The sequence below is a fragment of the Peromyscus leucopus genome, chromosome 2 (genome assembly GCF_004664715.2).
Source record: "Peromyscus leucopus breed LL Stock chromosome 2, UCI_PerLeu_2.1, whole genome shotgun sequence".
In the NCBI taxonomy this organism is placed as follows: domain Eukaryota; kingdom Metazoa; phylum Chordata; class Mammalia; order Rodentia; family Cricetidae; genus Peromyscus; species Peromyscus leucopus.
The window spans coordinates 123148071-123174957 of record NC_051064.1 but is presented as its reverse complement, the minus strand read 5'-3'; the positions used below and the strand labels follow the sequence as shown (position 1 = coordinate 123174957).

The 26887-nt window shown below is 45.6% G+C and overlaps 1 protein-coding gene across 1 annotated transcript; it reads right to left on the bottom strand.

The window, feature by feature from the left end:
• Positions 1-1121: 1121 nt before the first annotated feature.
• On the bottom strand, positions 1122-24959 carry LOC114688153 (palmitoyl-protein thioesterase 1-like). Its single transcript, XM_028862777.1, has 3 exons — positions 24830-24959; positions 1888-1910; positions 1122-1241 (listed from the first exon to the last, which is right to left on the bottom strand). The coding sequence occupies exons 1-3, from the start codon at positions 24957-24959 to the stop codon at positions 1122-1124; spliced, it is 273 nt and encodes a 90-aa protein (XP_028718610.1).
• Between the last annotated feature and the right edge of the window lie 1928 nt (positions 24960-26887).

Genomic DNA, 26887 nt, shown 5'->3' with positions numbered 1-26887 from the left:
CATCTACAGTCTTGTCCAATGCCCTATTAAGCATGCAGGTATACATGCAGACAGAAAACTCATACATAAAAACACATAAATAAACTTTAAAAAAAAAAAGAGACAGAAAATAAATGGAGAGAGACTGGGGAGATGACTCAGCCAGAGAAGTGCTTGTCATGCAAACATGAGCAACTGAGCCTGGATTGCATGCTGCCCTGTAAAAAATATCCACCAAAATATCCAGGCATAGCAATAATCTGATAATATCAGCACTGGGGAGGTAGAAACTGGAGAGTCTCTGGGGCTTTTCAATCAGCCAGGCTAGCTCAATAACAAAGTACAAGTTCACAGAGAGACTCCTTCTTCTTCTTCTTCTTCTTCTTCTTCTTCTTCTTCTTCTTCTTCTTCTTCTTCTTCTTCTTCTTCTTCTCCTCCTCCTCCTCCTCCTCCTCCTCCTCCTCCTCCTCCTCCTCTTCCTCCTCCTCCTTCTTCTCCTTTGTCTTTTTCTTCTCCTCCTCATCCTTATAATCATCACATCATCACCATCATCATCATCATGTTAACCAGCAAGTGAACACTAAGTAATTGAATATAATAAAACATGGTAGAAGTAGAGGGCTGGAGAGTTGGTTCAGCAGTTAAAAGTGTTTGCTGCTCTTGCAGAGACCTCAAATTTGGTTCCTAGCAACCACAATCACCTATAACTCCAGCATGAGATGATCCAATGCCCTCCTCTGGCCTCTGTGACATTGCACACATGTGCACATGTTCACATGATTAATATAAAATAAAATTTAAAAAATTTTTCTGAATTGGTAAGGTGCAGGAAGACACCCAACATTGGCCTCTGACTTCCACACTCATGAACACACATGTGCATACACAGAGGAAAGCGTTACACAAACACCGAGAGAGAGAGAGAGAGACAGAGACAGAGAGAGAGAGACAGACACAGAGACAGATAGAGAGAGATACAGAGAGAGGATAAATTAAATTCACAAAGTTTCTAGCAGGGACATCTTAAGAATAAATATAAATTCTTTTCTTTGCTATGGGAGGATCCAAATCATTACAGTCAGTTTATTGGAATGGAAAAAACATCAGTTCCAAGAAAGTGCTGCTGTGGAACAGAAGGATACTTACAGTATCTGGAGTTCTTTGGAAAATGTAACAGCAATGTACCCTTGCTGTAATTTAGGATCATTAGCAAGAATCTCACACAATCCGGCAGTAGCATTCAAGACCTTGTTCTCCATATCCTAAAACAGGAGCAGTGAGAAATCAAAGGTGGGACTCTATGTAACTGGCATCTTCTCTAAGAGGGGAACTGACTTAACTCTCAAGGGGGTTTGAAGGAAATGTCCCTCTTAGGCTCAGATATTTAAACACATGGTCCCCAGTTGGTGTCCTGTTTGGGGATGATGTGGGGGGCAGCCTTGCTGCAGGAAGTCTATCACTGGGGTGGACTTTAAGGACTCACAGCCTTGCCTCACTTCCAGGTTGCTCTCCCTGCTTCCTGTCTGCACTGGAAGCTGTGCTCTATCACCTTCCCTCTCCTGATGCCATGGCTTTCTGCCGTGATGAACTCTTATCCCTTTGGGGCCATAAGTCCATACAAACTCTACATAAGTTGGTTTTCATCATGGTGTTTTTATCACAGCAACAGAAAAGTGACTCATACAGGGTGAGACCCTCCTGTCTCCATCAGAGTCAAGAGCAGGATGGCACATGCCTGCAATGCCAACACTCAGGGGCTGGGGCAGGGAGATCAAGTTCCAGGCTAGCCTGGGCTACTTAGAAAAACTCTGCATCCCAAAATCAACCCAAACCAATTTGATACAGATTTTAAGGTAAGGTGTTCAAATGTTTGTCAAACTTGGCAGCAAACCTTTAGCTACATCCTACCTCCATCATGTTCTTCCCAATCTCTAGAGGCAGGAGGTATACTCCAGGTATTGAGTTTTCAACAACCTTTCTAAGGATATTCATGTTTATCATGTCTCTTAGACAACAAAAACAATAATGGAAATCATGAATCAAAGCATTACTTTTGGGGTTGGGGGTTTAGCTCAGTGGCAGAGCGCTTGCCTAGCAAACGCAAGGCCCTGGGTTCGGTCCTCAGCTCCAGGAAAGAAAAGAAAGAAAATACTACTTTTTAAAGATTTATTTTTATTGTTTATTTCATGAGTATGGGGGTTTTTTCCTATATGTATGTCTCTGCACCACTTGTGTGCAGCCACAGAGGCCAGAAGAGGAGCTCAGATCCTCTGGAACTGGAGTTATCAACACTTGTAAGCTGCCATGTGAGGGCTGGGAACTGAACCCAGACCCTCAGTGCTCTTAACCACAGAGACATCGATGCAGCCCCGCCAAACAGCAAATTCTAAAATCCAACACTGAATCACAATATAGTTGAAAGAGATATTAATTTGTTATTTACATATGAAGAAAATATTAAAACACTTTGTTCTGCTAATTAAACAACTGTTTCTATAAGGGCATAAACATTGCATGCATAATAAAAGATCACAGTTCATAACATACAGTAGCCTGAAGTCTGAGTAGAGTGTTGAGGCAGCATTTGCTGGCACTCATGCAGGACAGCATGCACAGTGCAAAGTGCATGTGTTTGGGGTTCAGAACCAAGGCTGCAGTGGAGTGGGAGATGCACACACTGCCAGAAGGACTCCATTCACTTCAACTTTGATATTGAATTAATTTTTTTATCATTGTGCATTCAGAATACTGTTGTCACATGTTTGTCAAGCCCCAGATTCAGTTACATAATCCCCCATGGGGTCTCACCCCACAGTATAAGAAGCTGGAAGCGAGTGGGTGAGGTCAGCCTCCAGAATAAAAGAGAATATTTGTGAAACATGTGTCTGAGTTCAATGGTCAGAAGATATAAAGAATTCTTACAACTTATAGTGTAATTAAGAAATAATGTGTAGCAAGGCAGTGGTGGCACACACCTTTAATCCCAGCGCTTGGGAGGCAGAGGCCAGTAGATCTCTGTGAATTAGAGGCCAGCCTGGTCTACAGACAGAGTTCCAGGACAGGCTCCAAAGACAAATCCTGTCTTGAAGAAAGAAAGAAAGAAAGAAAGAAAGAAAGAAAGAAAGAAAGAAAGAAAGAAAGAAAGAAAGGAAGGAAGGAAGGAAGGAAGGAAGGAAGGAAGGAAGGAAGGAAAGAAGGAAGGAAGGAAAGAAGGAAAGAAGGAAAAAACGAAAGGAAGGAAAGAAAGAAAGAAAGAAAGAAAGAAAGAAAGAAAGAAAGGCAGGAGGGAGGGTGGAGGGAGGGAGGGAGAGAGGGAAGGAAGGAGGGAAGGAAGGAAGGAAGTGTGAAGCCTCCTGTGGTGGTGCACGCCTTTAATCCAGCACTTAGGAGACAGAGGCAGGCGGATCTCTGATTTTGAGACCAGCCTGGTCTACATAGCAAGTTCCAGGACAGCCAGAGCTAAACAGAGAAAGCCTGTCTTGAAAAAAAATGAAAAAAAGAATGAAAGAGAATGGGGTGTGTGTGTGGGGGTGTGTGTGTGTGTGTGTGTGTGTGTGTGTATAAGTGTGTGTTGTGGGGGTAGACTGAAGAGAAGTGGTTGAGAGTTTAAATTGTGTACTTCTTTTGCAGAGGACACAAGTCTTAGCACTAAGGTCTGGTGACTCACAATCCCTGTAACTTCAACTATGGGGGTTCAACTATTTCTTCTACCCTCTGTGGGTTCCTTCACATAAAACATTCACACAAACACATATACATAAATAGAGTTTGTTAAAGATTTAAAAAAAATTATCTTCTGTCTGTGAGTGTTTGGCCTCCATGTGTGTATGTGTGCTCCCTCTGTGCCTGGTACCTGAAGAGTCAAGAGGAGGGCACTGAATCCTCTGGAGATGGAGGCACAAGCAGTTGTAAGCTGCCATGTAGGTGCTGGGAACCTAACCTGGGTCCTCTGCAAGAGCATCTAATGCTCTTGACTACTTAGCCATGTCTCCAGCCCCAGTTTAAAAAATAAATCAATTTTGCATGTTAGTAGATGCCTTTCTTCCAACATTCTGGAGGCAGAGGCAGGGAGGTCTCTGTAAGTTCAAGGCCAGCCTGTTCTACATATCAAATTCCATGCCTATGGTGAGACCCTCTCTCAAAATAAATAAACAGAGCTGGAGAAATGGCTCAGCAGTTAAAGCACTGACTATTCCTCCCAGCACCCACATGGTGGCTCACAACTGTCTGTAACTACAGTTCCAGGGAATCAAACACAACTCTCTGTGCACATGGTACACAGACATACATACAAGCAAAACACGCGCATTATTTTAAGATGTAGAATATTATTTTAAGATGTGTTACATTTGTTTATGCTGTCGAACATTTGCTTAATGATGCAAAGATGTGTTGCATTCCTTTATGTTGCTTTTGTTTAGCTCTGTGAAGCTGTGTTACTTTGCCTATCTAACACAGGTATAACAAAGCTGAATGGCCGATAGTGAGGCAGAAGAAAAGATAGATGGGGCTGGCAGGCAGAGAGAATAAATAGAAGGAAAAATCTGGGAGGAAAAGAAAAAGCAAGAGAACAAGCAGAGGAGGATGCTAGGGGTCAGCAACCTAGCCACAAACCAGCCATGGCATAAGAATAAGATATACACAAGTAAGGAAAGGAAAAAGCTCAGAGGCAAAAGGTAGATGGGAGTATTTAAAGTTAAGAGAAGCTGGCAAGAAACAAGCCACGCTAAGGCTGGGCATCATAAGTAAGAATAAGCCTCTGTGTGTGATTTATTTGGGAGTTGGGTGGCAGAAACCACAAAAGAGCAAAAAAACCCAACTACTCATTAGTACACATAAAATAAAAAATAAATAAATCTCAAAAGCATCAAAATAAATAAAATCATAAAGAAGGAAATGGAAAAGGATGAAAAGACATGTCTCCAAGAAGACAGGAAATGGCTAACAGTACCATAGGTCTTTAATAATATGCAAAACAGCAAAGTTCTGATTCAGACCTGACAGACTTTGAGTACATGGAGAATAGGAACACTTGTGCCCTGTTGATGGAAAAGTAACAATCCAACCCCTGTAGAAAAGTATGGAACTACCTAACAAGTAACTAAGCATGTAATTACCCAGTGACCCAGCAACTGCATTCCTACCTTTACACTCAAGAAAAGTGAAAACATACATCCAGATAAAAACTTACACAAATGGTGATGGTAGTGTTGTGGTAGTAGCAGAATGTAGAAACATCCCAAATGTCCATTTCAGGATAAATAACACAATGGAATACTGTGGATGCATGAATAGGAATAAGTACTGAGGCATGCTACAACCTGGATGAACCTCAAAGCATGTTCCGTACAATAACCCCACACAAAAGACAAATTATCTGCTCCCTTCCCTTGTTTGTTCAGAATGAGAAACCCCACGGCACAGAGAATAGCGGGAGGTTATCAGCAGTGAGAGGAGGGGGAGGAAATGATGAATTAACTCATATGGAGGTTTGCCTGGTGCTCACAGTTCTGAAACTAGAGAGAAGCTATGGTTGCCTCAGCTGGTGAACAGGCTCAAGGCCACTGAATTGGGCACTGAAAACAGTGAAGCTGATGTCCCATGAATTTCCCCTCAGCAGGAACAGATAAAAGAACACTTCCTGTGTAGTTCTGTCTGTCAGGTGCTAACAAGTTAGAGAAGGCCACGTGGGGCTGGAGAAGTAACCACGGTGACAGAGTGCTTGCCCAGCATGCACCAGGCCCTGGGCAGGACCCCAGGACTGTGTAAAGTGGACAAGGGGGGCACATATATCGTCCCAGCACTTGGCAGGTAGAGAGAGGAGGATTAGAAGTCAAGGTTATTCTCGGCTGATCATCACATTAATAAAAGCAACAAAGGGGGAGGCAGCTGTGCTGACACAAATCCGTAATCTCATTACTCAGAAGACTGAAGCAGGAGGATTGCCAGGACCAGGATGAGGTACATGAAGTGCCTGAGGCTCACACAAGCAAAGGCTAAAAGTGAAAACCAACTGCCCTGCTTCTCAGATCCTGACAGAGTGACCTGTGCTGCTTTACAAACAATTAGAGCTTAAAGAGCCTGCACCCCAAATGGACACCTGGTGTGACAGGAGTAACTGCTGACAAATAGTGAGCTGCCACCTTGTCACTCAAACAAGTACACAGAGAGCGAAATGAAGGGGGGCCAGGTAACTGTTCTCAACTGTGGTGAAAGTGTCCTACTCCTGCTGGGGTGCAATTCTGTCCCATTAAGATTCAGCCTCCCATCGATGCCGTGGTGACACATGCTTTTAATTCCAGCACTCAGGAGGCAGAGGAAGTCAGATATCTGTGAGTTCAAGGTCAGCCTGGTCTACAGAGTGAGTTCCAGGACAGCCAGAGCTTCACATAGAAACCCTGTCTCCAAGAAAACAAACAAAGAACCAGCCTGCTGTGTCTCTGTCCACAGAGTCTATTCTTCATTAAAACTCTAATGTCAGTTCTGCTCTGGTGAATCTTTACCCTGCACCACAGACATTCCAGAACAACACAGCTCTGCTCAGTAACAGCCCGAGTGCTGGAGAGGGCAGCATCCATCTCACATCCTCTGTGAGCCTGGCTCCAGCCCTGGGGTCTGAAGCAGCCTTGCAAGACCTGTCCGGATTCACTGACTCTGACTCCTCTCTGTGGTTTTCTTTAACCACTTGCAAGAAAACCAGCCTCAAACTGTGTCTGTCAAGATGGAAACAGGTCTTCATGTGGCTAGTCCAACAATCAGTTCCCAGGCTGCTCCTGACGGACCCTCTACCTGTGGTCCATTGACCTGCTCTCTTCCTATTTGTTGTTGTTAGCGGTGGTGGTGGGGTTTTTGTTGTTGTTTTTGTATGTTACTTTTTGAAGTCGGGTATCACACCAGAGTGTGCAGGAACTCATTAGAATCTCACTAGTGACAAATTGATCCACCCTGGCCTTGAACTTGCAGCCATCTACCTCCCTTTGCTCCCCCAACCCTGGGGCTGCAGGTGTCAGCCCTCACTCTTGGCTTGTTTCCTTCTTCAGGGAACGTTTTCTTCACTGACTTCAGGACACTGACCTCTCCTGACCTCCTCCACCCTCAGGATGTTCCCTCATGTCTCTCCTGGGCTGTTTCCTCACTGTCAGCTCCACCTCCAGAGCTGAGGTGTCCTCACTCCTGGCACAGTCACTCCTGGGGTGACCTTACCCCAGGACAGGACTTGAAATTCAAGTCAGAGACCAATGGCTCTGAAGTAAAGTCCTCATCCTTGAAAACACCTCTGTAACACCTCCCAGATGTTCATTTGAAAAGGGCTTCAGGTTTACTAAATCCAAAGCTGGGGGTGCCACCGAATGCCTGTAATCCCAGCACAACAAGGAAGAACAGAGAGATCCTGATTCACAGTCAGCCAGGACTACTCACTGAGCCTGGTTTTGATACAAAGTGCCCCTCACCCTTACCCCAAAATGTGCTGGGCATAGTGATCCACTTTTCATAACCCCACAACTTAGAATGAAGAAGAAGGATCAGGAGTTCAAGGTTGCCTTTGGGACCTTGGACTTGAGGCTCCTGTAATCTCAGCACTCAGAATGTGGAGGCCAGAGTATTATTATGGAATTGAGGTTAGCCTGGACTACATAGTGAGGGTCAAGACAGATTTGCTAAATAGTAAAAGTCAGTCTTAGCCGGGCGGTGGTGGCGCACGCCTTTAATCCCAGCACTTGGGAGGCAGAGGCAGGTGGATCTCTGTGAGTTCGAGGCCAGCCTGGACTACCAAGTGAGTCCCAGGAAAGGCGCAAAGCTACACAGAGAAACCCTGTCTTGAAAAACCAAAAAAAAAAAAAAGTCAGTCTTAAAGTAAATACTGAAACAAAATAATATGTATATGTATATATATATGTGTGTGTGTATATATATATATATATATATATATATATATATATATATATATAGAGAGAGAGAGAGAGAGAGAGAGAGAGAGAGAGAGAAGGGGGGAAGTCATCCTTGGCTACATATCAAATGAAGGACAACCTGGACTACATGAGACTCTGTGTCTCAAAATCAAATTAGCCAGGCAAGATGACAAATGATTGTATCCCAGCACTTCAGAGGTAGAAGAAAAGGAACAGGATTTCAAGGGCATCCTTAGCTACATAGAAAGTTCTAGGTTTCCATGAACTGTATGGGATTAAAGAAGCCAGTACACAAGGCTGCATGGTGCTGGAGTGGGTAAAGACACCTGCTGCCAGGATAATGACCTGAGTCCCATCCCTGGGACCCAAGAAGGAGAAGGAGAGAGCTGACTCACAAAAATTGTTCTCAGACCTCCACTATTGCTGAACTGGGCTTTCGTGCATACAAGGGTGTCTGCACACACACACACACACACACACACACACACACACACACACTCACACACACACACACCAAGTACTCTTCAGATGTTCTCATCCTTTGTAAGCTTCCCCATCTTGGTAAATCACTTTCTAATCATCCCAGTCCAATTCCCAGTCCTTATACTAGTCTTGAGAGCCCCAACAGACGCGTCCATCCTCTCTTCCCTGCTCCCTCTGCTCCTGCTACACTGATCTGGACACTACATGCTCAGCTCAGGTCCTTTGCCTCTGCTGTTCCTTTGACCACACATCCATATGGCATCTTCCCCCATCCACTTCAGATCTGCTCAGCTGTCACTCTCGGGGTGAATCCTTCCCTAACCTTGCTCTCTCCAAGCTCATGCTCACACCTCCAGCTCTGTCTTCTTCCAGGCTTTCTGTCTGTCTACACTGCACTCATCACCATTTGACACGTTTCCCCTATTTCTCTAGAGTGTGTTTCCTCACTGGAAAGTGAGTTCTGGAAGGGAAGACAGTTCAGTCTGTTTCCTGCTCAGGTGTAGTCGTGCTGTGTGATGACTGTATAAAGGACGCACAGGTGACTGGTAGATCTCCATTCAGAGAGTGGAGGAATGAAAGCATGAGTGTGCCGCCCAGCTGTGCAGGGACCGCCGGCCTGACTGTCAGGTGCTGCTGGCTGATGCCATAGCTGCTAGGATTTTAACAAGGGCAGCATAAACCCTAGCAGTGCACAGCTCTCCCTGGGCGCTCACCAAAGACACCTGGCTCCCTTCCTTCCAGTGCAGAGGGGTCCTCACATCCCAAATCACTATCCTCACTCCTCCAGCTCTGGCTTTGCAAGTTGGAACCCAGACTGGGAAAGGAAGAATGTCGCCTGCCCTGTGCCCATCTACTCCTCACTCACCTATCCCATGAAAGATCACCAGAGGTATTGATGATTCTGTCTCTGAGTCCACACTGCTCAGCTCCCAGGTGTTGCAACACCAGGACAGAAGACAGACAGACAGGAGCCACCAGGAACCACGGAACACCATCTTAGCTCAGTGCCACCAACAAGTGCTTGTGTCCCTGGGTGGCAATCAGGGTGCTTACAGGGACCTAGGTGGCCACGCCCCTGCCAGATGCCACAGCTTGAACATTCCCTGCAGGAAAACCGTTCCTGACACGTACTTATTCCGAGCTTACCACAGACCAGAAGTTGCTTTTCTGCTCTTCAACTGATCTTATTCAATGCTCCCATTATATACATAAGAACATGGAGGTGACAATTTCAGTGTCATCAAGGAATTGAACTGTGCCTCCTCTCTCAGCTGTGTAGAGAAGAACTGTCTGTTCTGTGACAACTTCTCGCTTCCTTTGAAATGACTTTGCTCCGATTGTAGCCCCTCCATGTAGAAGTACTAAAATTTGCCCTCTGACCCTAGGTCCCTTTCATCCAAAGTAATCCTTCCCATAAGGGCTGCGACACTAGCATCATTTGGAAGCTTCCTTTAAAAAACTACTAGCACTCCACTCCAGACCATCTGTGTCCCTCATCCCCCTGCACACCTACATGACCTAGGTCTCCCATATTCTAGAAACTTCAGGTGACCAAGAGGTGATAAATGGTCCCCAGTAAGAAGCCCAATTTCAACACCCTCTCCCTCTGCCAACCCTCTCCCTCATTCCCTTCCTCACTCTTTCTCTCTCTCTCTCTCTCTCTCTCTCTCTCTCTCTCTCTCTCTCTCTCTCTCTCTCTCTCTCTTCTGTGTGTGTGGCCCTGGCTGGCTTGAAACTGGCCATGTAGACAGGCTGGTCCCAAACTCACAGAGATCCACCTGCCTCATCCTCCTGAGTGCTTCGAACACCACAGCACCTGGCTTCTAAACTAAACTTGAAAACAACTTTTATTTTAGCCACTCTTCAGCACAAGGCCTCGGCTCCTTATCTTTACCTCACAATGACTCACATTGTGTCCGCACAGCTGGGAACCCTGGCCTTTGCCCATCTACCTCTGACAGGCAGCCCACTGCCCAGCCAGCACCTCTTTCTAGACTCTATCAGCTGGACCACCCACCACCCAGCCCTGTACTGGGTGTCTCTCATTGTCTCTCCAAAGCATCCTCACAGAGCTCTGACAGCTGGATGTTCCTGCTCAGTCTCACTACAAGCTTTTTAGTCAGGCAAGTCACCCACAGGCTTCTGCTGGGTCTGCCTGTCTACCCAAACCTAAAAGTCCATAGTTTTCCCTGCTCTCCAGTCTGCCTGGGTCTCCCCAGTGAGACTCCACCGAACCAACTTCTCCCCAGCGTATGCTCTGTCTCTGACCTCCACAGATGCCTTAAACTTCCCCCAATGTTCATTCCTTGTTCTTTCTGGAGCCCAAATCTGCAGGCCATTCTCCTCCTACAGCTCATTCACTCTGCTGCTCTCATTCCCATCCCCGGCCCTCACAGCTGTCAAGTGCACAGAACCTCTCAACAGCTGCCTGGGATCTGCTCCACATTCCCTCTGGGGGACACCTCTGGCCAGACTGCCCTCTCCTCTGAATAACTAACTATCTCAACCTCCTTCTAAAACCCCTCCTTCAATCCTTTTGAAAAATCTATCCTGGACCAGCCATGGTGGTGCATACCTTTCATCCCAGCAATGGGAGACAGAGGTAGGTGGATCTCTGAATTCCGGACCAGCCAGGGCTATAGAGAAATCCAGTCTCAAAACAAAGCATAACATAACAAACAAACAAAACAGACAAGGCTGAGGGCACGGATCAGTGGCAGAGTGCTTGCCTAGCATGTGTGAGGCCCTGGGTTTAATACCCAGGAGTGAAAAGAAATGAACATCTGAGAAAAATTAGAACAACTTGCAGTTTAGCAGGACTGCGCTATGTCTTCCCCAGACCCTGCAACCTACCTTTCCCTTCAATTGTAAGTTATGCCACTAAATAAACCTCCCTTTTAACTACATGGAGTGGTCTTAATAATTTCACCAATATCGTTGGGCGACAGTGTGTTGGGCCAGCGGTGTTCTCTGGAGAATCTGTTCAGCCAACCTCTAGCGTCCAGGGTCCAGGAACCAAGAGAGATGGCGCATCTGGATCTTGGGTCTTCAGGGCCCTCTCTTGGCCCTGCCTTGTAGACATGATAGTTACCAAAGCCTCAATGGGGGTTGGAACTTCCAGCTCAAAGCTGGAATGGCTACCCACTCCAGTGAACCAGCCATGCAGATGGCGGGGAAGAGCGGTCTGGGCAGAACAACTGAGGGAATCTTGTGGGATTCTGTATGGTGGACTCATGACAGAACAAGTACCTTCCTCCCTCCCTCCCTCCCTCCCTCCCTCCCTTTCTCTCCGCCTCTTTCCCTTCCTTCCTTTCCTTCTTCCATCCCTCCTTCCCCCTTTCTTCCTTCCTTCCCTCCGTCCTTCCTACCTTCCTTCCCCCTTCCTTCCTGATACAACATGTTGCCATGTAAGGGAATTTGAACTCTTACATTTCTTGCTTCAGTCTTCTGAGTGTTTCTATTATAGGTGTGAACACAGTGCCTGACCAGAGAGACATTTTCTTTTTAAATTAATTATTTTATATAATTTTTATGTGTGTAGGGCTTTGCTTGCATGTATGTCTGTACATCACATGCATACTTGGTGCCCATGGAGGCCAGAAGATGGTGTCAGACCAGCTTGAACTCAGTTACACAGAGTCATGAGCTCCTGTGCAGGTGCTGAGAGTTAATCATTTATTTATTTAATTCTATGGCTGGCAGCAAGAGCAGCCAGTGCTCTTAACCAAGAAGCAATCTTTCCAGCCTGAAATTAAATATTTTAAGTTTTAAATGACTTATTACATATTGTATTGTGAAGGGTATGTGCCTGTGAGTGTGGGTTCCTGTGCAGGACAGAAGAGGACGTCAGATCCCCAGGAGATGGAATTGCAGGCAGTTGTGAGCCAACTGAGGAGAGTGCTGGGTTCTGAACTCAAGTCCTGGAGAAGAACAGTGTGTGCCCTTAACTGCTAAAACCTCTGAGACCCTAACATTAACATGTACTATATTCATTTATTTAATGTGTGTGTGTGTGTGTGTGTGTGTGTGTGTGTGTGTGTGTGTGTTCACATCCATGCTGTGCTGTGCACGTCTCTGTCTGTTCTGGAAGGTGATGCCTCTGTGTTGTGAAGGGACAGGATGTAGGTGATATTCAGGGTGTGGCGTGATTTTGACAATCAATCTCAGGGAGGAAAGTGTCACCTTCCCCCAGGCTTGTCAACAGAACCAGTCTCTACCCTGGTCAGGCCAATTTTGTTTTGAGGGATTCACTATGTAGCCCAGGCTGGCCTGAACTTACAAAGATTCTCCTGCCTCTGCCTCAAGTGCTGGGACTAAAGGTGTGTGCTGCATTGCCTGGTGGGTACAGCATTTTGCATGAAACCATTGAAGTGTACATTATTATTTTATTCTGCTTTGTAAAGTTGTGTTTCCCAGCAGCATGGTGGCACATGGCTGTACTCCCAGCATTTGGAGGGCAGAGGCAGGAAGATTGCCACAAGTTCTAGGCCAGTTTGGCTACATAGCTATTTCCAGTCCAGCCAAGAATATGATGAGAGTCTATGATTAAAAAATAAACGTACTGGGGTGGAGGTTGCTGAATAGCTGGCTTAGCAGATAAGAGCACTAGCTGCTCTTCCAACAGACCCAGGTTATCATTGTGGATCATAACTACATGTAACGACTGTTCCAAGTGATCTGACCCACTCTTCAGGATTCCATAGGCATCAGGCATTCATTCATACACATTCAGGCAGAACACCATTAACTTTAAGTAAATAAGTAAGAAGTAAATAAATAAAATCCAACAAAGGGCTGGAATAGCTCAGTCAGTAAGGAGCTTGCCTTGTAAGTGCCAGGGCCTGGGTTTGCTCCCCAGAACCCAGGTGAAAATTCCAGGCAGGGTGGTGAGTGTTTGTAATCCTAGCACTGGGCAGGTCCCTGGAGATCTCTAGTAACCCACCCTAGGCTACTTGGCAAGTACCAGGCCAGTGAGAGAACCCTGTCTCAGAAGAAAGTAGATGACTCCTGAGGAATGAAACCTGAGGACATCCTGGACCTCCACATGCACAGACACACACACAGACAGACAGACAGACAGACAGACACACACACACACACACACACACACACACACACTGTGTGTGTGTTGTGGGAGTCTTGCTATGTATCCTTGGTATAGAAATACAAATCATACAGAATTGTAGAAAGTAAAACATGAGCTGGGTATGGTGGCCCAGGCCTATAATCCCAGCACTTACAAGGCAGAGTTAGGAGAGGCAAGAGTTCAAGGTCACACACGGCTACACAGAGATTTCCAGGACAACCTGGGCTACATGACAGAGACCTATCTGGTTTCTCCCTCAATCCCTCTCACCTTATTTTTGAGACAGTTTCCCATTAACCCTGGGACCTGGTGATGTGGGTAGACTGTGTGGCCCCAGGGACCCCCTTGTCCTCACTCCTCAGCACAGGATGACAGGTGCCCGTCCCACCCCTGTGGATGTGGATCCGATCAGTTCCCACACTTCTGCAGCAAGCCCTTCACTGACTGAGCTCTCCCGAGCCCCGAGCCTACTTTCCTTTCTTTGTTTTTATTACTTAAAATGATTCATTTATTTAATTCTATGTATATGTGTGTGCTTGCATGTATATATGTACAGCATGTGTGTGCTAGGTATCTGGAGTGACTGAAGAGAGCATTCGGTCCACTGGAACTGGAGTTACAGATGCTGTGGGTTCTGGCAGGCAAGCCTGGGTCTTTTGAGAAACCAGTGAGTATGCTTAACCAGTGAACCCTCTCTTAGGCTTATGTTTTTATTACATTTTACTTATTTATTTTGAATTTTGATGCACATGTGTATGGGCATGTACGGTGGATGTATTTTCTGCTCCCACAACTAGACTTGGTAGCAGCTACCCCTGGCCCATTGTGTTGACCTAATGATTTCTTTCAGTTTTTCTTTCTTTTTTGTTTTTTCCAGACAGGGTTTCTCTGTGTAGTCGTGCAGTCCTGGAACTTGCTCTGTAGACCAGGCTGACATCAACCCCAGAGAACAACTTGCTTCTTTCTGAGAGTTGAGATTAAAGGCATGTACTACCAAGGTCTGGGTTTTTTTTTTTTTTTTTTTTTAATTTTTCACTTTTCTTGAGACACATTGTTTGTGTAGTCCTGGCCATCCTGAGACTTGCTATGTAGACCAGGCTGGCCTTGAACTCACAGGGATCTCCTGGCCTCTGCCTTCTGCGTGCTGGGATTAAAGGTGTGTCGTCCTGACTCGCCTTCACCACTTCCTCCTATATAAAGCCAGTGTTGCAGATCCCACTGTACCGTGCACACATCCTACTTAACAGATTCTTTTTAACATTTTCAATGTTTTTCAAGAAAATAATTTTGAGTAGCTAATTGATACCTTGAATCTGGAAGAAGAGAAAACACTGTGCACAGAATACACACGTACTGAAGAGGGGACACAGTGACAAGAGTCTCTGGCTATAAACTAGATTGCAGCCTGGATAAGAAGAAGCCAGGTTCCCACATCTCTCTGCTGCACCCAAGACATGCCCTCCATGAGACTCTGGATCCCTGACTGGATCTCTAATAAGACATCTTCCTCCTGCTCTCACTAGCTAAAGCTTCCTCCTCTGTAATTTCATTTTTACCCATTGGAATCCTCACTTTCCTTCAAGATCCAGAACAAACACCACCTGCCATGATTAGCCCTGGATGAAAATCAAGTCTCCATTCCCAGTCCCGACACAAGGCAGAGTCCTGTCTTCCTTCCACAGCCTCTTCTTCCATGAAGCCCAGTGCTGAAGAGCTGCTGTCTCTGTGGACCTCACCTTATTTCTCACAATGACACACACATGCTGAAATAAAATCTGCTTAGTGGTTAAGGCAGCTGCAGCCAAGGTCCAAATGTCTGAGTTCAATCCCTGGTACTGAATTTTGAGAGCCAGGAGAGATGAGAAGTTAGGGTGTCTGTTAGAGGGTTGGGGAGAGGAGTGTGGAGCACCAGGAAGATAAGGGAGTCAGTCCCAAAGACTCATCCAGATAGAAGACACCCATCACCTCACAGGTCAGAGACTGGCCTCAGGTTGGATGTCTGAGTGTAAGGGGTTGGGTATCTGACTGTAAGGAATGACCCTCATTTTTTCTGGGGCCAGTAGGAGAAGAAGGGGAGGGGACAGAGGTTGGGGGAGGGAGGGAGAGACAAGAGGAAGTCCAGGTGGATTAACAAGGGAGCAATTAGAGAAACAAGCCTAAGTGTTTGGAGAGCTGCCCATGCCAGGACCTGGCAGTCTGGATAAACAGGTCCTTGGTCCAAGGAAAACTGCAATCCTCAATCCAGAGGGCTGGCAGTGGGAGGGTAAGTGGGAGAAAGTATGGGAGGTTCAGAGACAGGGTGGAACTGTCTCAGGGACACCTCAGGATCAAGGGTTAGCCCTGGGTGCCCTGCTGCTGCACCTGCTCCGTGGGTTGCTAGGGGGTCTCCTTCTCCAAGTCCTCTTCCGGGATTGGGTACTATGTTAAGAAATAATGTGGAAAAAGAAGTCAGGAGACTGGACTCAAATGCAGGCAGGTTTAGTTCAGAGAACCTGAGAAGAGCTCACACTAAACAAGCATGCCTCTCTCACAGACTAGGAACCTTTCACCAAGCTAGGAGAAGAGAGGAAGGGGGCTGTGTGCGTAAGCAGGTGGCTAGTTCTTCTTTGCAGACAGGGTTGGCTTTTTCAGTTAGGTTGTGTCTCAAGAGTCACAATGGGGTGCAGAGCACTGCTGTGTTCATGATGCTTTGCACTCTCTGTGGGTTGGGACCAATCACTGGATTTGAGATGGCAGAAAGTCACCTATTCAGTCTGCAAGAGCAGTTAGAGGTTATTAGCAACCGAGCGTCTCTCTAGCTCACCTTTCAGACCCCCAGCCCTCTTTTTGTTTAAGACAGGGTCTAGGTGTGTAGCTCTAGCTGTGCAGGAACTCACTGAGTGGACCAGGCTGTCCTCAAACTCATAGATCAGCCTATATCTGCCTCCCAAATTCTGTGATTAAAGCCTCTGTCGCTCCACCCAGCTTCGTAGACCAGGCTGGCCTCAAACTCACAGAGATCTGCCTCTCTCTGCCAGGAATGCCCAGCGAAAATAGTATATTTTAAACCCGAGTTGGAGTTACTGTTTTGTTTTGTTGAGTCGTTGTTTTATGTGTTCCAGGCTAGCCTCAAATTATCTAAGCAGCCAAGGCTAATCTTGACTTCAGATTCTACTCTCTCCATCTCCTGAGGGCTGGGATTGAGGACACATGCCATCACACCAGTTCAAATGCTTCTTCTCTTTAATGACAAGTATTTATGGGTCACAGAATGGGACTTTGCTTTAAACTACTGTGGCCCTTGGAAGAGGAGTTGGAGATATGGGACAAGTTTGAGTGTGAATGTGGGTGCCATGGCCCAGGTATGGAGGGCAGAGACAACTTTCTGGAGGTGGTGTCTCCTTCCACCAGGGATCTGACAGTCCAAGTCAGCTGGTCAGGCTTGCCTGGCAATCACTTTTAATCCACTGAGCCATTTTACTAGACCAAAACTAACAAATGTTAAGCAGAGACTTAACTAAGCACAGAGATATTCATTCTCTTACTCTCTGCTTTTATAAATATTTATAATTTTCCCATAATAAAAGTTAAAGTATACAAGATTAATTATATGCTATATATGTAATGTATATTAATGTATATATGCATTTCTGATGTGTCCAGCCCCACCATCTTGAATATTAGACACATAATTTAAATTGCTTGAAAAACAGCCCAGTTCGTCAGTCTATGAAACTGCCTGCCTAAACAAACACACGTGCCCTCTGTTCCTCCCCAGAGCTCCTGTCCTTGTCTTTAAAATGACAATACTGTTCAGTCAGTTGCTCAAATTGATAACTCAGAGACATCCTTGACTCCTCTCTGTGGAGATGGTACAGCAGGTAAAGGCAGCAGCTGACAAGCCTGGTGACCTCAGTTCAGTTCCTGAGTACCATATGGAAGAAAGACACAAATGATTCCCTTTAATTGTCCTCTACCTCCACAGCACACCATGGCACAAGTGTGACCACACACAATACATAAATAAGTGTAATGGAAGTTAGTTTTAGAGCCTAGAGAGATGGCTTAGTAGTTGAGTATGCACTGCTCTTCCAGAGAACCCAAGTTAGGTCCCAACACCCACATCACATGCTTCTCAGATTCCTGTACTCCAGCTTCAGGGGATCTGACTTAGTGTACAAATCAAACTATCATTTTTTGTCTTTAAATGAGTGGGTGCTGGCTGTGATGGCACAAGCTTATAATCTAGCGTTCAGAAGGCTGATGCAGGAGTGTTGGGAGAATTTGAGGCCAGCCTGGGATACAAAACAAGATTTATCCCAAACAGAAAATAGAAATAAAAGTATCAGTTGGGTGTGGGTTAAAAAGGGGAACAATGGTATAATGAAGTGAAAGCAGGGGCTGGAGAGAAGGCTCTGCAGTTGAGAGCTGAGGTTCTTAAGATAGTCAAATTCCAGAGGTCTTCAGTTCGATTTCCAGCACTGACTTGGCAGCTCACAACTTCTGTAACTCCACTTCCAGAGAATCAGACATTCTCTTAGAATTGCCTGTATGGAAAACACCAATACACATACAATAATAAAAACGAATTTTTAAAAAGAGGATATACCTTAATGTTTATCTGCCATAAAGTTAGATACCTTTCAAGGGTGTTATTGGGCATCTCTTCCTGGAGAAATCAAGGTGACTGTCAGCTCTGAAGGTCAGATTGGAATGTACCAACAGTCATTTCACAGATTAACCTATTTAATACACCATGGGTCCCCAAACCACAGAATTATGGATCCTCCTCCCCTAAGGAAGGATACAAACACAAATCTTTCATAGAATATAAATCAAGAGAGGCTGGAGGATGGCTCATCAGTGAAGTGCTTGTCATGCAAGTGTGAGCAACTGAGCCTGGATTCCGTGTTCCCTGGAAAGAAGACAAAAATCCAGGCAGAGCAGTAATCTGGTGATATCAGATCTGGGGAGGTAGAGACAGGAGGATACCAGGGCTCCAATCAGCCAGTCTAGCATAATAATGAGCTCTAGGTTAACCAAGAGACCTTTTCTTATGCTCCCTCTCCTCCTCCTCCTCCTCCTTCTCCTCTTCCTCATCATCATAGTGAACATTATAATTCCAGTATCAGCATCATGTTGCTCACCATGCACACACTAAATAAATAAATGTGCTTTAAATACTTTAAACTAGAGGGCTGGAAAGACGGTTCATTGTTTAAGTGTGTTTGTGCCCTTGCAGGGGACACAAGTTCAGTTCCTAGCAACCACATGGGTAGCACACAATCACCTGTAACTCCTGCTTGAGGTTATCTGATGCCCTCCTCTGGCTTCTATGGGCATTGCATGCAGATGTGCCATGCGAATCTCCCCCCACATACACACATAATTAATAAAAAATAGATTTTTTGATATTATAAAAATTTAATGTAGAGAGCAAGTGAAGAAATCACCCAACATTGAACTCTAACCTCCACACTTATGCTCACAATCCTGCACACACACAGAGGAGCATGTTTACCCACTCACACACACACAACCACACATACACACACATGCACACACAAGCACTCAAGCCCAAAAGGAATCCACATGCTTCCACAGGGACATCTTACAGGTAACTTCTTTTCATTTCTATAAGAGGATCCAAATCATTACAGTCAATTTATTTGAATAAAAGGAACATCAATTCTGTGTAAGTGCTGCCATGGAAGAGAATGATACTTACAAGATGTAGACTCCCTTAGAAAATGTAACAGCAATGTAGCCTTGCTGAAATTTGGGATCCTTAGCAAGAAGCTCACACATTTGGGAAGTGGCATTCAAGTCCTTGTTCTCCATATCCTAAAACAGGAGCAGTGAGAAATCAAAGGTGGGACTGTTGGTAACGGGCATCTTCTCTAAGAGGGGAACTGACTTAAGTCCCAAGGGGTTTGAAGGAGAATGTCCCCACAGACTCAGAAATTTAAACACATGGTCTCCAGGTGGTGTTTGGGGATGATGTGGGGGGGCAGCCTTGCTGTAGGAAGTCTATCACTGGGGTGGACTTTAAGGACTCACAGCCTTGCCTCACTTCCAGGTTGCTCTCCCTGCTTCCTGTCTGCACTGGAAGCTGTGCTCTCTCACCTTCCCTCTCCTGATGTCATGCCTTTCTGCCATGATGAACTCTTATCTTTTTGGAACCATAAGTCCATACAAACTCTACATAGGTTGGTTTTCATCATGGCGTTTTTATCACAGCAACAGAAAAGTGACTTATACAGGGTGAGACCCTCCTGTCTCCATTAGAGTCATGAGCAGGATGGCACATGCCTGCAATGCCAACACTCAGGGGGCTGGGGCAGGGAGATCAAGTTCCAGGCCAGCCTGGGCTACATAGAAAAATCCCGCATTCCTCCCACCAAATAAATACAACAAAACCAGTGGGGATATGGTTTGTACGGCTAATCACTCAAATAACACAATACACCAAACTCCTCAGCAAACCTCTCAGGGAAGGAGCTGCCATCTTACCTTCATCAGGTTCTTCAGAAGCTCTACAGGCAGGAAGTAAATTACAGATACTGTGTTTCCAGTCATTGTTTCATCTGCATTAAAGAACTCTTCTAGACAACAAAATTAGTGATGGAAATTGTGAATCAAAACATTGAGTTTCTATTTTGTGTGTATGGATGTTTTTTCTATGTGTATATCTATGTAACCTTGTGTTCAGTAACCACAGAGGCCAGAAGAGGATCTCAGTTCTTCTGTAACTGGAGTTATCAACATTTGTAAGCTGCCATGTGGGTTCTGAATCCAGGTCCTCCAAATGCTCTTAACTACTGAATCATCTATTCAGCCCTGCCAAACAGCAACTTCTAAAATCCAACATTGAAACACAGTATACTAAAATGAAATATTAATTTGGTATATGCATGCTGAAGAAAATATTAAAAGTCCTTGATTATGGTAATTAAGCCACTGTTTCTATTAGAGCATAAACATTGTATGCACAATAAAGATCACAGTTCATAACATACAGTAGCCTGAAGTCTGAGCAGAGTGTTGGGGCAGCATTTTCTGGCACTCATGCAGGACAGCATGCACAGTGCAAAGTGCATGTGTTTGGGGTCCAGAACCAAGGCTGCAGTGGAGCAGGAGATGCACAACTGCCAGAAGGACTCCATGCACTTCATCTTTGATTTTGAACTAATTATTGTTTTTCTGCATTTGAAATACTGTTACCACATTATTTTCAACCCCACATTCAGTTACATAATCCCCCATAGGGTCTCACTCCACAGTATAAGAAGCTGGAAGCTAGTGGATGAGGTCAGCCTCCAGAATAAAAGAGTATATTTGTAGAAAATGTGTCTTATTCAATATCCAGAAAATATAAAGAATTCTTACAACTTAGTAAGAAAAACAGTATAATTAAGAAATTTGTGTGTGTGTGTGTGTGTGTGTGTGTGTGTGTGTGTGTGTATGTGTGTGTGTGTGTGGTGGAGTAGACTGAAGAGATGGTTGAGTGGTTAAGTTGTGTTCTGCTTTTGCAGAGGGCCCAGGTCCCAGCACTAAAGTCTGGTGACTCACAATCACCTGTAACTCCAACACTTGGGTACCACTATTTCTTCCGTCCTCTTGAGCACCTGAATACAAGACATTCACACACATACACATACATAAACTTGAACATTTTAGATGCTTTTATTTTTATTTGTGTCTGTGAGTGTTTGGCCTACATGTGTGTATGGGCACTCTGTGTGCCGGGTACCGGAAGAATCAAGAAGAGGGCACTGAATCCTCTGGAGATGGAGGCACAAGCAGTTGTAACCTGCCATGTGGGTGCTTGGACCTTAACTGATCCTCTGAAAGAACATCTAATCCTCTTAACTACTCAGCCATCTCTCCAGCCCCAGTTGAAATGAAAAATTCAATCTTGCATGGTGGTCAATGCCTTCCTTCCAACATTTTGTAGGCAGAGGCAGGAAAGTCTCTGAGAGTTCAAGTCCAGCCTGGTCTACATATTGAATTCCAGGCCAACCACGGTAAGAGTGCGACCCTGTGCTGCATCACAAACAATTAGAGCTTAAAGAGCCTGCACACCAAACGGACACATGGTGTGACAGGAGTCACTGTGGACAAATAGTGAGCTGCCCACCTTGTCCACTCAAAAAAGTACACGGAGGGCAATATGAAGGGGGGCCAGGTAACCATTCTTAACTGTGGTGAGAGTGCCCCACTTTCTTATGTGGCTTCCAAGACACTGTACTATACTTTCCTGACCTCCTCCACCCTCAGGATGTTCCCTCATGTCTCTCCTGGGCTGTTTCCTCACTGTCAGCTCCACCTCCAGAAGCTGAGGTGTCCTCACTCCTGGCACAGTCACTCCTGGGGTGACCTTACCAAGGACAGGACTTTGTTTTCAAGCCAGAGGCCAATGGCTCTGAACTAAAGTCCCCATCCTTGAAAACACCTCTGTAACAACTCCCAGGTCTGTGAAAAGAGGATCAGATTTACTAGGTCCAAAGCGGGGTGTGCCATCGAATGCCCGTAATCCCAGCAATCCAGGGTGGGACAGAAGGATCCTGATTCAAAGTCAACCTGAACACAGAGGTTGGTTTTGAAACAAAGTGCCCCTCACCCAGAAAAAAAGAGCTGGGCATAGTGGTACACTTTTTGTTACCCACCAACTTGGAAAGTAGAAAGAGGATCAGGAGTTTAAAGTTATCGTTTGGATCCTGGACCTGTGACTCCTGTAATCCTGGCACTCAGAAGGAGGAAGCAAGAAGGATCACAGCAGATTAGTAGCTAGCCTGGACTACATAGTGAGCAGCAAGACAGCCTTGTTAACAATGAAATCCAGTCTTAAAATAAATACTGAAGCAAAATAAATTGAAAGAAAAGAGAAAAGGTCATCCTTGGGTACATATCAAATCAAGGACAACCTGGGCTACATGGGCACTGTCTCCAAAAATCAAATTAGCCAGGCATAGTAACACATGACTGTAATCTCAGCACTTGAGAGGTAGAAGAAGAGGAAAAGGATTTCAAGGGCATCCTTGGCTACATAGAAAATTGTAGGTTGCCATTGACTGTACAGGATAAAGAAGCCAATACACAAGGCTGCATGGTGCTACAATGGGTAACAATACCTCCTGCCAAGCATAATGACCTGAGTTCTATCCCTGAGACCCACATAGGAGAAAGAGAGAGCTGACTCCTCAAAATGGTTCTCATACCTCCACATGTGCTGACCTGTGCATACAAACTCAGACACAGAGACACACACAAAGACATCCAATAAGACACACACACACACAAAGAAAAATAAAATAAAATAAACAAAAAATTTAAAAGCTAAAACTAACATAAAACCCAAAACAACAATAAAGACCCTTGAATTAAGTAGGGCCAAAAGCCAAATCCAATTTTAGTTTGTCTGTGACAGGGTCTGAATCAGCATGTCCTGGCCTCAACTCAAGATCCTGCTTCTGCTCCCCAGTGCTGGGATTCCTGGCTTGTGACAGTGTGTTTGATTAAAAAAAAAATCTTACCACCCCTCCTTCACATACACACACACACACACACACACACACACACACACACACACACTCCACTTCAGATAAGCTCACTCTTCCAGCAGCTCCATCTTGGTAAAACAACTTCACTTTTGAATTGTCCAAGCACAAACTGTGGCGTCCTCTCTGCCTCCTTCCTCTCTCACACCACATCGAAACCCTGATGTCACCCTCAAGTATATCAAAGTCCCACCACTTCCCCACACTTCCTGTTACCACACATCCCTCACTGTGCAGCTCTGAGCCACAGGCCTCTCTAGGGTTTAAGGTCCTGCAGTGTCCCCTTGCAGCTCTCTGTGACACCTATAATCCATTCTCAGCACAGCAACTAAAACAGAAGTCAGGACACAGTGGGACAAGACAGACAGACTGGCATGCCTTTACTCCACAAGGCCTGATCCCATAAAGTCTCTCCTCCCCTTCTACACCCATGGAATGTGCCTGGTCCTGATCCCTCTTCCCCTCATCCCAGGAGAAAAGAGAACAAGTGACTAGCTACAGGATGAAGTCAGGGGTCTCCAGAACAAACAGGTCACTGAGCTGAGTCGTACACTGGGACTCTCCTTAAGAGGAGTCTTCAAGAAAGCCAACCTTCACAGCTAATAAATCCAGATCCCCAAGACCCTGAGAAATGCCTGTTGTCATCTCTGTGGACAAGCAGCCTGGATTCCCTGTGATCCCAGCTGACTCTGTTCCTCTGTCCCTTCTTTCTAATGACAGCTTTTCCAAAGAGCTCAGAGTCACAGCGTATTTCAGAAACCACTAGAAGAGTCCACGTGACCATCTAGTGTCACCAATAGAGTGATCCTCTCATTTGATTTTTAACTATAACTAAATATATATTATTACTTATGGGTCTCCCCATGTAGCTTTGGCTGATCTGGAACTTGCCATGTAAATCAGGCAGGTCTCAAACTTGCAGAAATTCTCTTGCCTCTGCCTTCTTAGTGCAGGTGAATTACTTTACTAAACCTAGCCTTATAGGCACTGCCTACCACAATGGGCTTAGAAGGATTCTTTGCAAATGTAAAGTAGGCAGCTTGTGTACCCATCTCTCAAAAGTTCCCAGTCCTTACACCAGTCTTGAGAGCCCCAACAGACAAGTCCACCCTCTCTTCCCTGCTCCTCTGCTCCTGCTACACTGATCTGGACACTACATGCTCAGCTCAGGGCCTTTGCCTCTGCTGATCCTTTGACCACACATCTATATGGCATCTTCCCCCATCCACTTCAGATCTGTTCAGCTGTCACTCTCGGGGTGAATCCTTCCCTAACCTTGCTCTCTCCAAGCTCATGCTCACACCTCCAGCTCTGTCTTCTTCCAGGCTTTCTGTCTGTCTACACTGGACTCACCACCATTTGACACACTTCCCTATTTCTCTAGAGTGTGTTTCCCCACTGGAAAGTGAGTTCCGGAAGGACAGACAGTTCAGTCTGTTTCCTGCTCAGGTGTAGTCGTGCTGTGTGGTGACTGTATAAAGGACACACAGGTGACTGGTAGATCTCCATTCAGAGAGTGGAGGAATGAAAGCATGAGTGTGCCGCCCAGCTCTGCAGGGACCACCGGCCTGACTGTCAGGTGCTGCTGGCTGATGCCATAGCTGCTAGGATTTTAACAAGGGCAGCATAAACCCTAGCAGTGCACAGCTCTCCCTGAGTGTTCACCAAAGACACCTGGCTCCCTTCCTCCCAGTGCAGAGGGGTCCTCACATCCCAAAACGTAGTTCACGCAGCTGATCTGGAATCACTGTCCTGCCTTTCCTGCTCTGGCTCTGCAGATGTGAACCTGGGAAGCGGGGCACCTGCCCTGTGTCCATCTACTCCTCACTCACCTTCCTCAGACCAGATCACCAGAGGTGTTGGTAATTCTGACTCTGGGTCCACACTCCTCAGCACCCCTGCATCACAACACCAGGACAGAAGACAGACAGACAGGAGCCACTGGGAACCAGATAACACCATCTTAGCTCAGTGACACCAACAGGTGCTTGTGACCCTGGGAGGCGATCAAGGAACCTGCTGGGACCCAGGTGACCACGCCCCTGTCAGGAGACACAGCCTGAGCATTCCCTGCAGGAAGACCATTGCTGACACGTATTTATTCAGAGCTTACCACAGACCGGAAGCTGCTCTTCTGCCCTTCATCCAGCCTATTTCAATGCTCTCATTATATACTTGATGACATGGAGATGACAGTTATGTGTCATCAAGGAATTGAACTGTGACTCCTCTCTCAGCTGTATTTTAGCAGACAAGAGCTGTCTGTTCTTTGACAAATGTCCAACGTACTTTGGGATGATTTTTTGCTCCTATTTATTTTGTATCCCTCCAAATAGAAAAGCTAAAATTTTGCCCTCTGTCCCCTACCCCTTTTCTTTCAAATAACCCTTGCCACCCGGGCTGGCATCAGCTGGAGCCTTCCTTAAAAGAGCCATGGCACTCCACTCCAGACTATCTATGTCCCTCATTCTCCTGCACACCTACATGACTTACTTCTCACACATTCCAGAAACTTCTGGTGACCAAGAGGTGACTAAGTAGTCCCCAACATGAAGCCCAACTCCAACACCCTTCCCTGCTCCTTGGCCCTGAATGTTCTGAAACTGGCCATGTAGAAAGAACAGGCAGATTTTGTGGTTCGAGGCCAGCCTGGTCTACATAGAGAGTTTCACTATAGCTGGGGCTACACCACCAAACCAAACCAAAAGAAACAAACAAGCAGAACAGACAGGGCTGAGGGCACAGCTCAGTGGCAGAGTGCTTGCCTGGCATGTGTGCGGCCCTGGCTTTAATCCGAGTACTGAAAAATGAATATCTGAGAAAAATTAGAACAACTTCCAGTTTTGCCAGAAAAGCAGGACACTTAAGCTTGGGGTATTGAGATGGCTCAACAGTTCAGAGGACCTGCTGCTCTTGCAGAAGACCCAGGTTCAGTTCCCAGTGCACACATGGAGTTTATAGTCATCCATAACTCCAGTTCCAAGGACCCAATGTGAGTGCTGAAAATTGAACCTGGGTCTTCAGCAGAGAGCCAGGGTCCTTAACTGATGAGCCATCTCTCCTGTCCAGGCATTAAATATTTAAAGTTTTAAATGATTTATTTAAAAAAATATGGATGGAGTGAGGTTATATGCCTGTGAGTGTGGGTTCCTGTGGAGGACACAAGAGGGCGTCAGATCCCCAGGAGCTGGAATTGCAGGCAGTTGTGAGCCAACTGAGGAGAGTGCTGGGGTCTGAACTCAAGTCCTGGAGAAGAACAGTAATATGTATTTATGTATGTATGTATGTATGTATGTATGTATGTATGTATGTATGTATGTATTTAGTGTGTGTGTGTGTTCACTCCCATGCTGTACTGTACATATCTGTATTTGTTCATCTGGAAGGTGATGCCTCTGTGTTATGAAGGAAGAGGATGTAGACTTCATTTGAGCTGTAGAGTAGTCTCAACCACCAACCACAGGGAGGGAAATGCCACCTGCCCCCATGTCTGTCAACAGAACCAGTCTCTTCCTGGCTAGGCCAGTTTTGTTTTGAACAGGGACTCACTATGAATCCCTGGCTGGCCTGAACTCAGAGATTTTCTTGCTTCTGTTGCCAAGGGCTGGTATTAAATTTGTATGCTACCATGACTGGTGGGTGCAGCATTTTACACAAAATTTTGGATGTGTATATTATCATTTTATTCTGCTTTGGAAAGTTGTGTTTCCACAGCAGACATGGTGGCACATGCCTGTAATTCTAGTATTTGGGAGGCAGAGGCAGGAAGATTGCCATAATGGTATACCCAGCTATTTCTAGTGCAGCCTGGACTTTATAATGAGATTATATGATTAAAAAACGAAAGTACTTGGGTGGGTTGGGGTGCTTGAGAGATGACTCAGCAATTA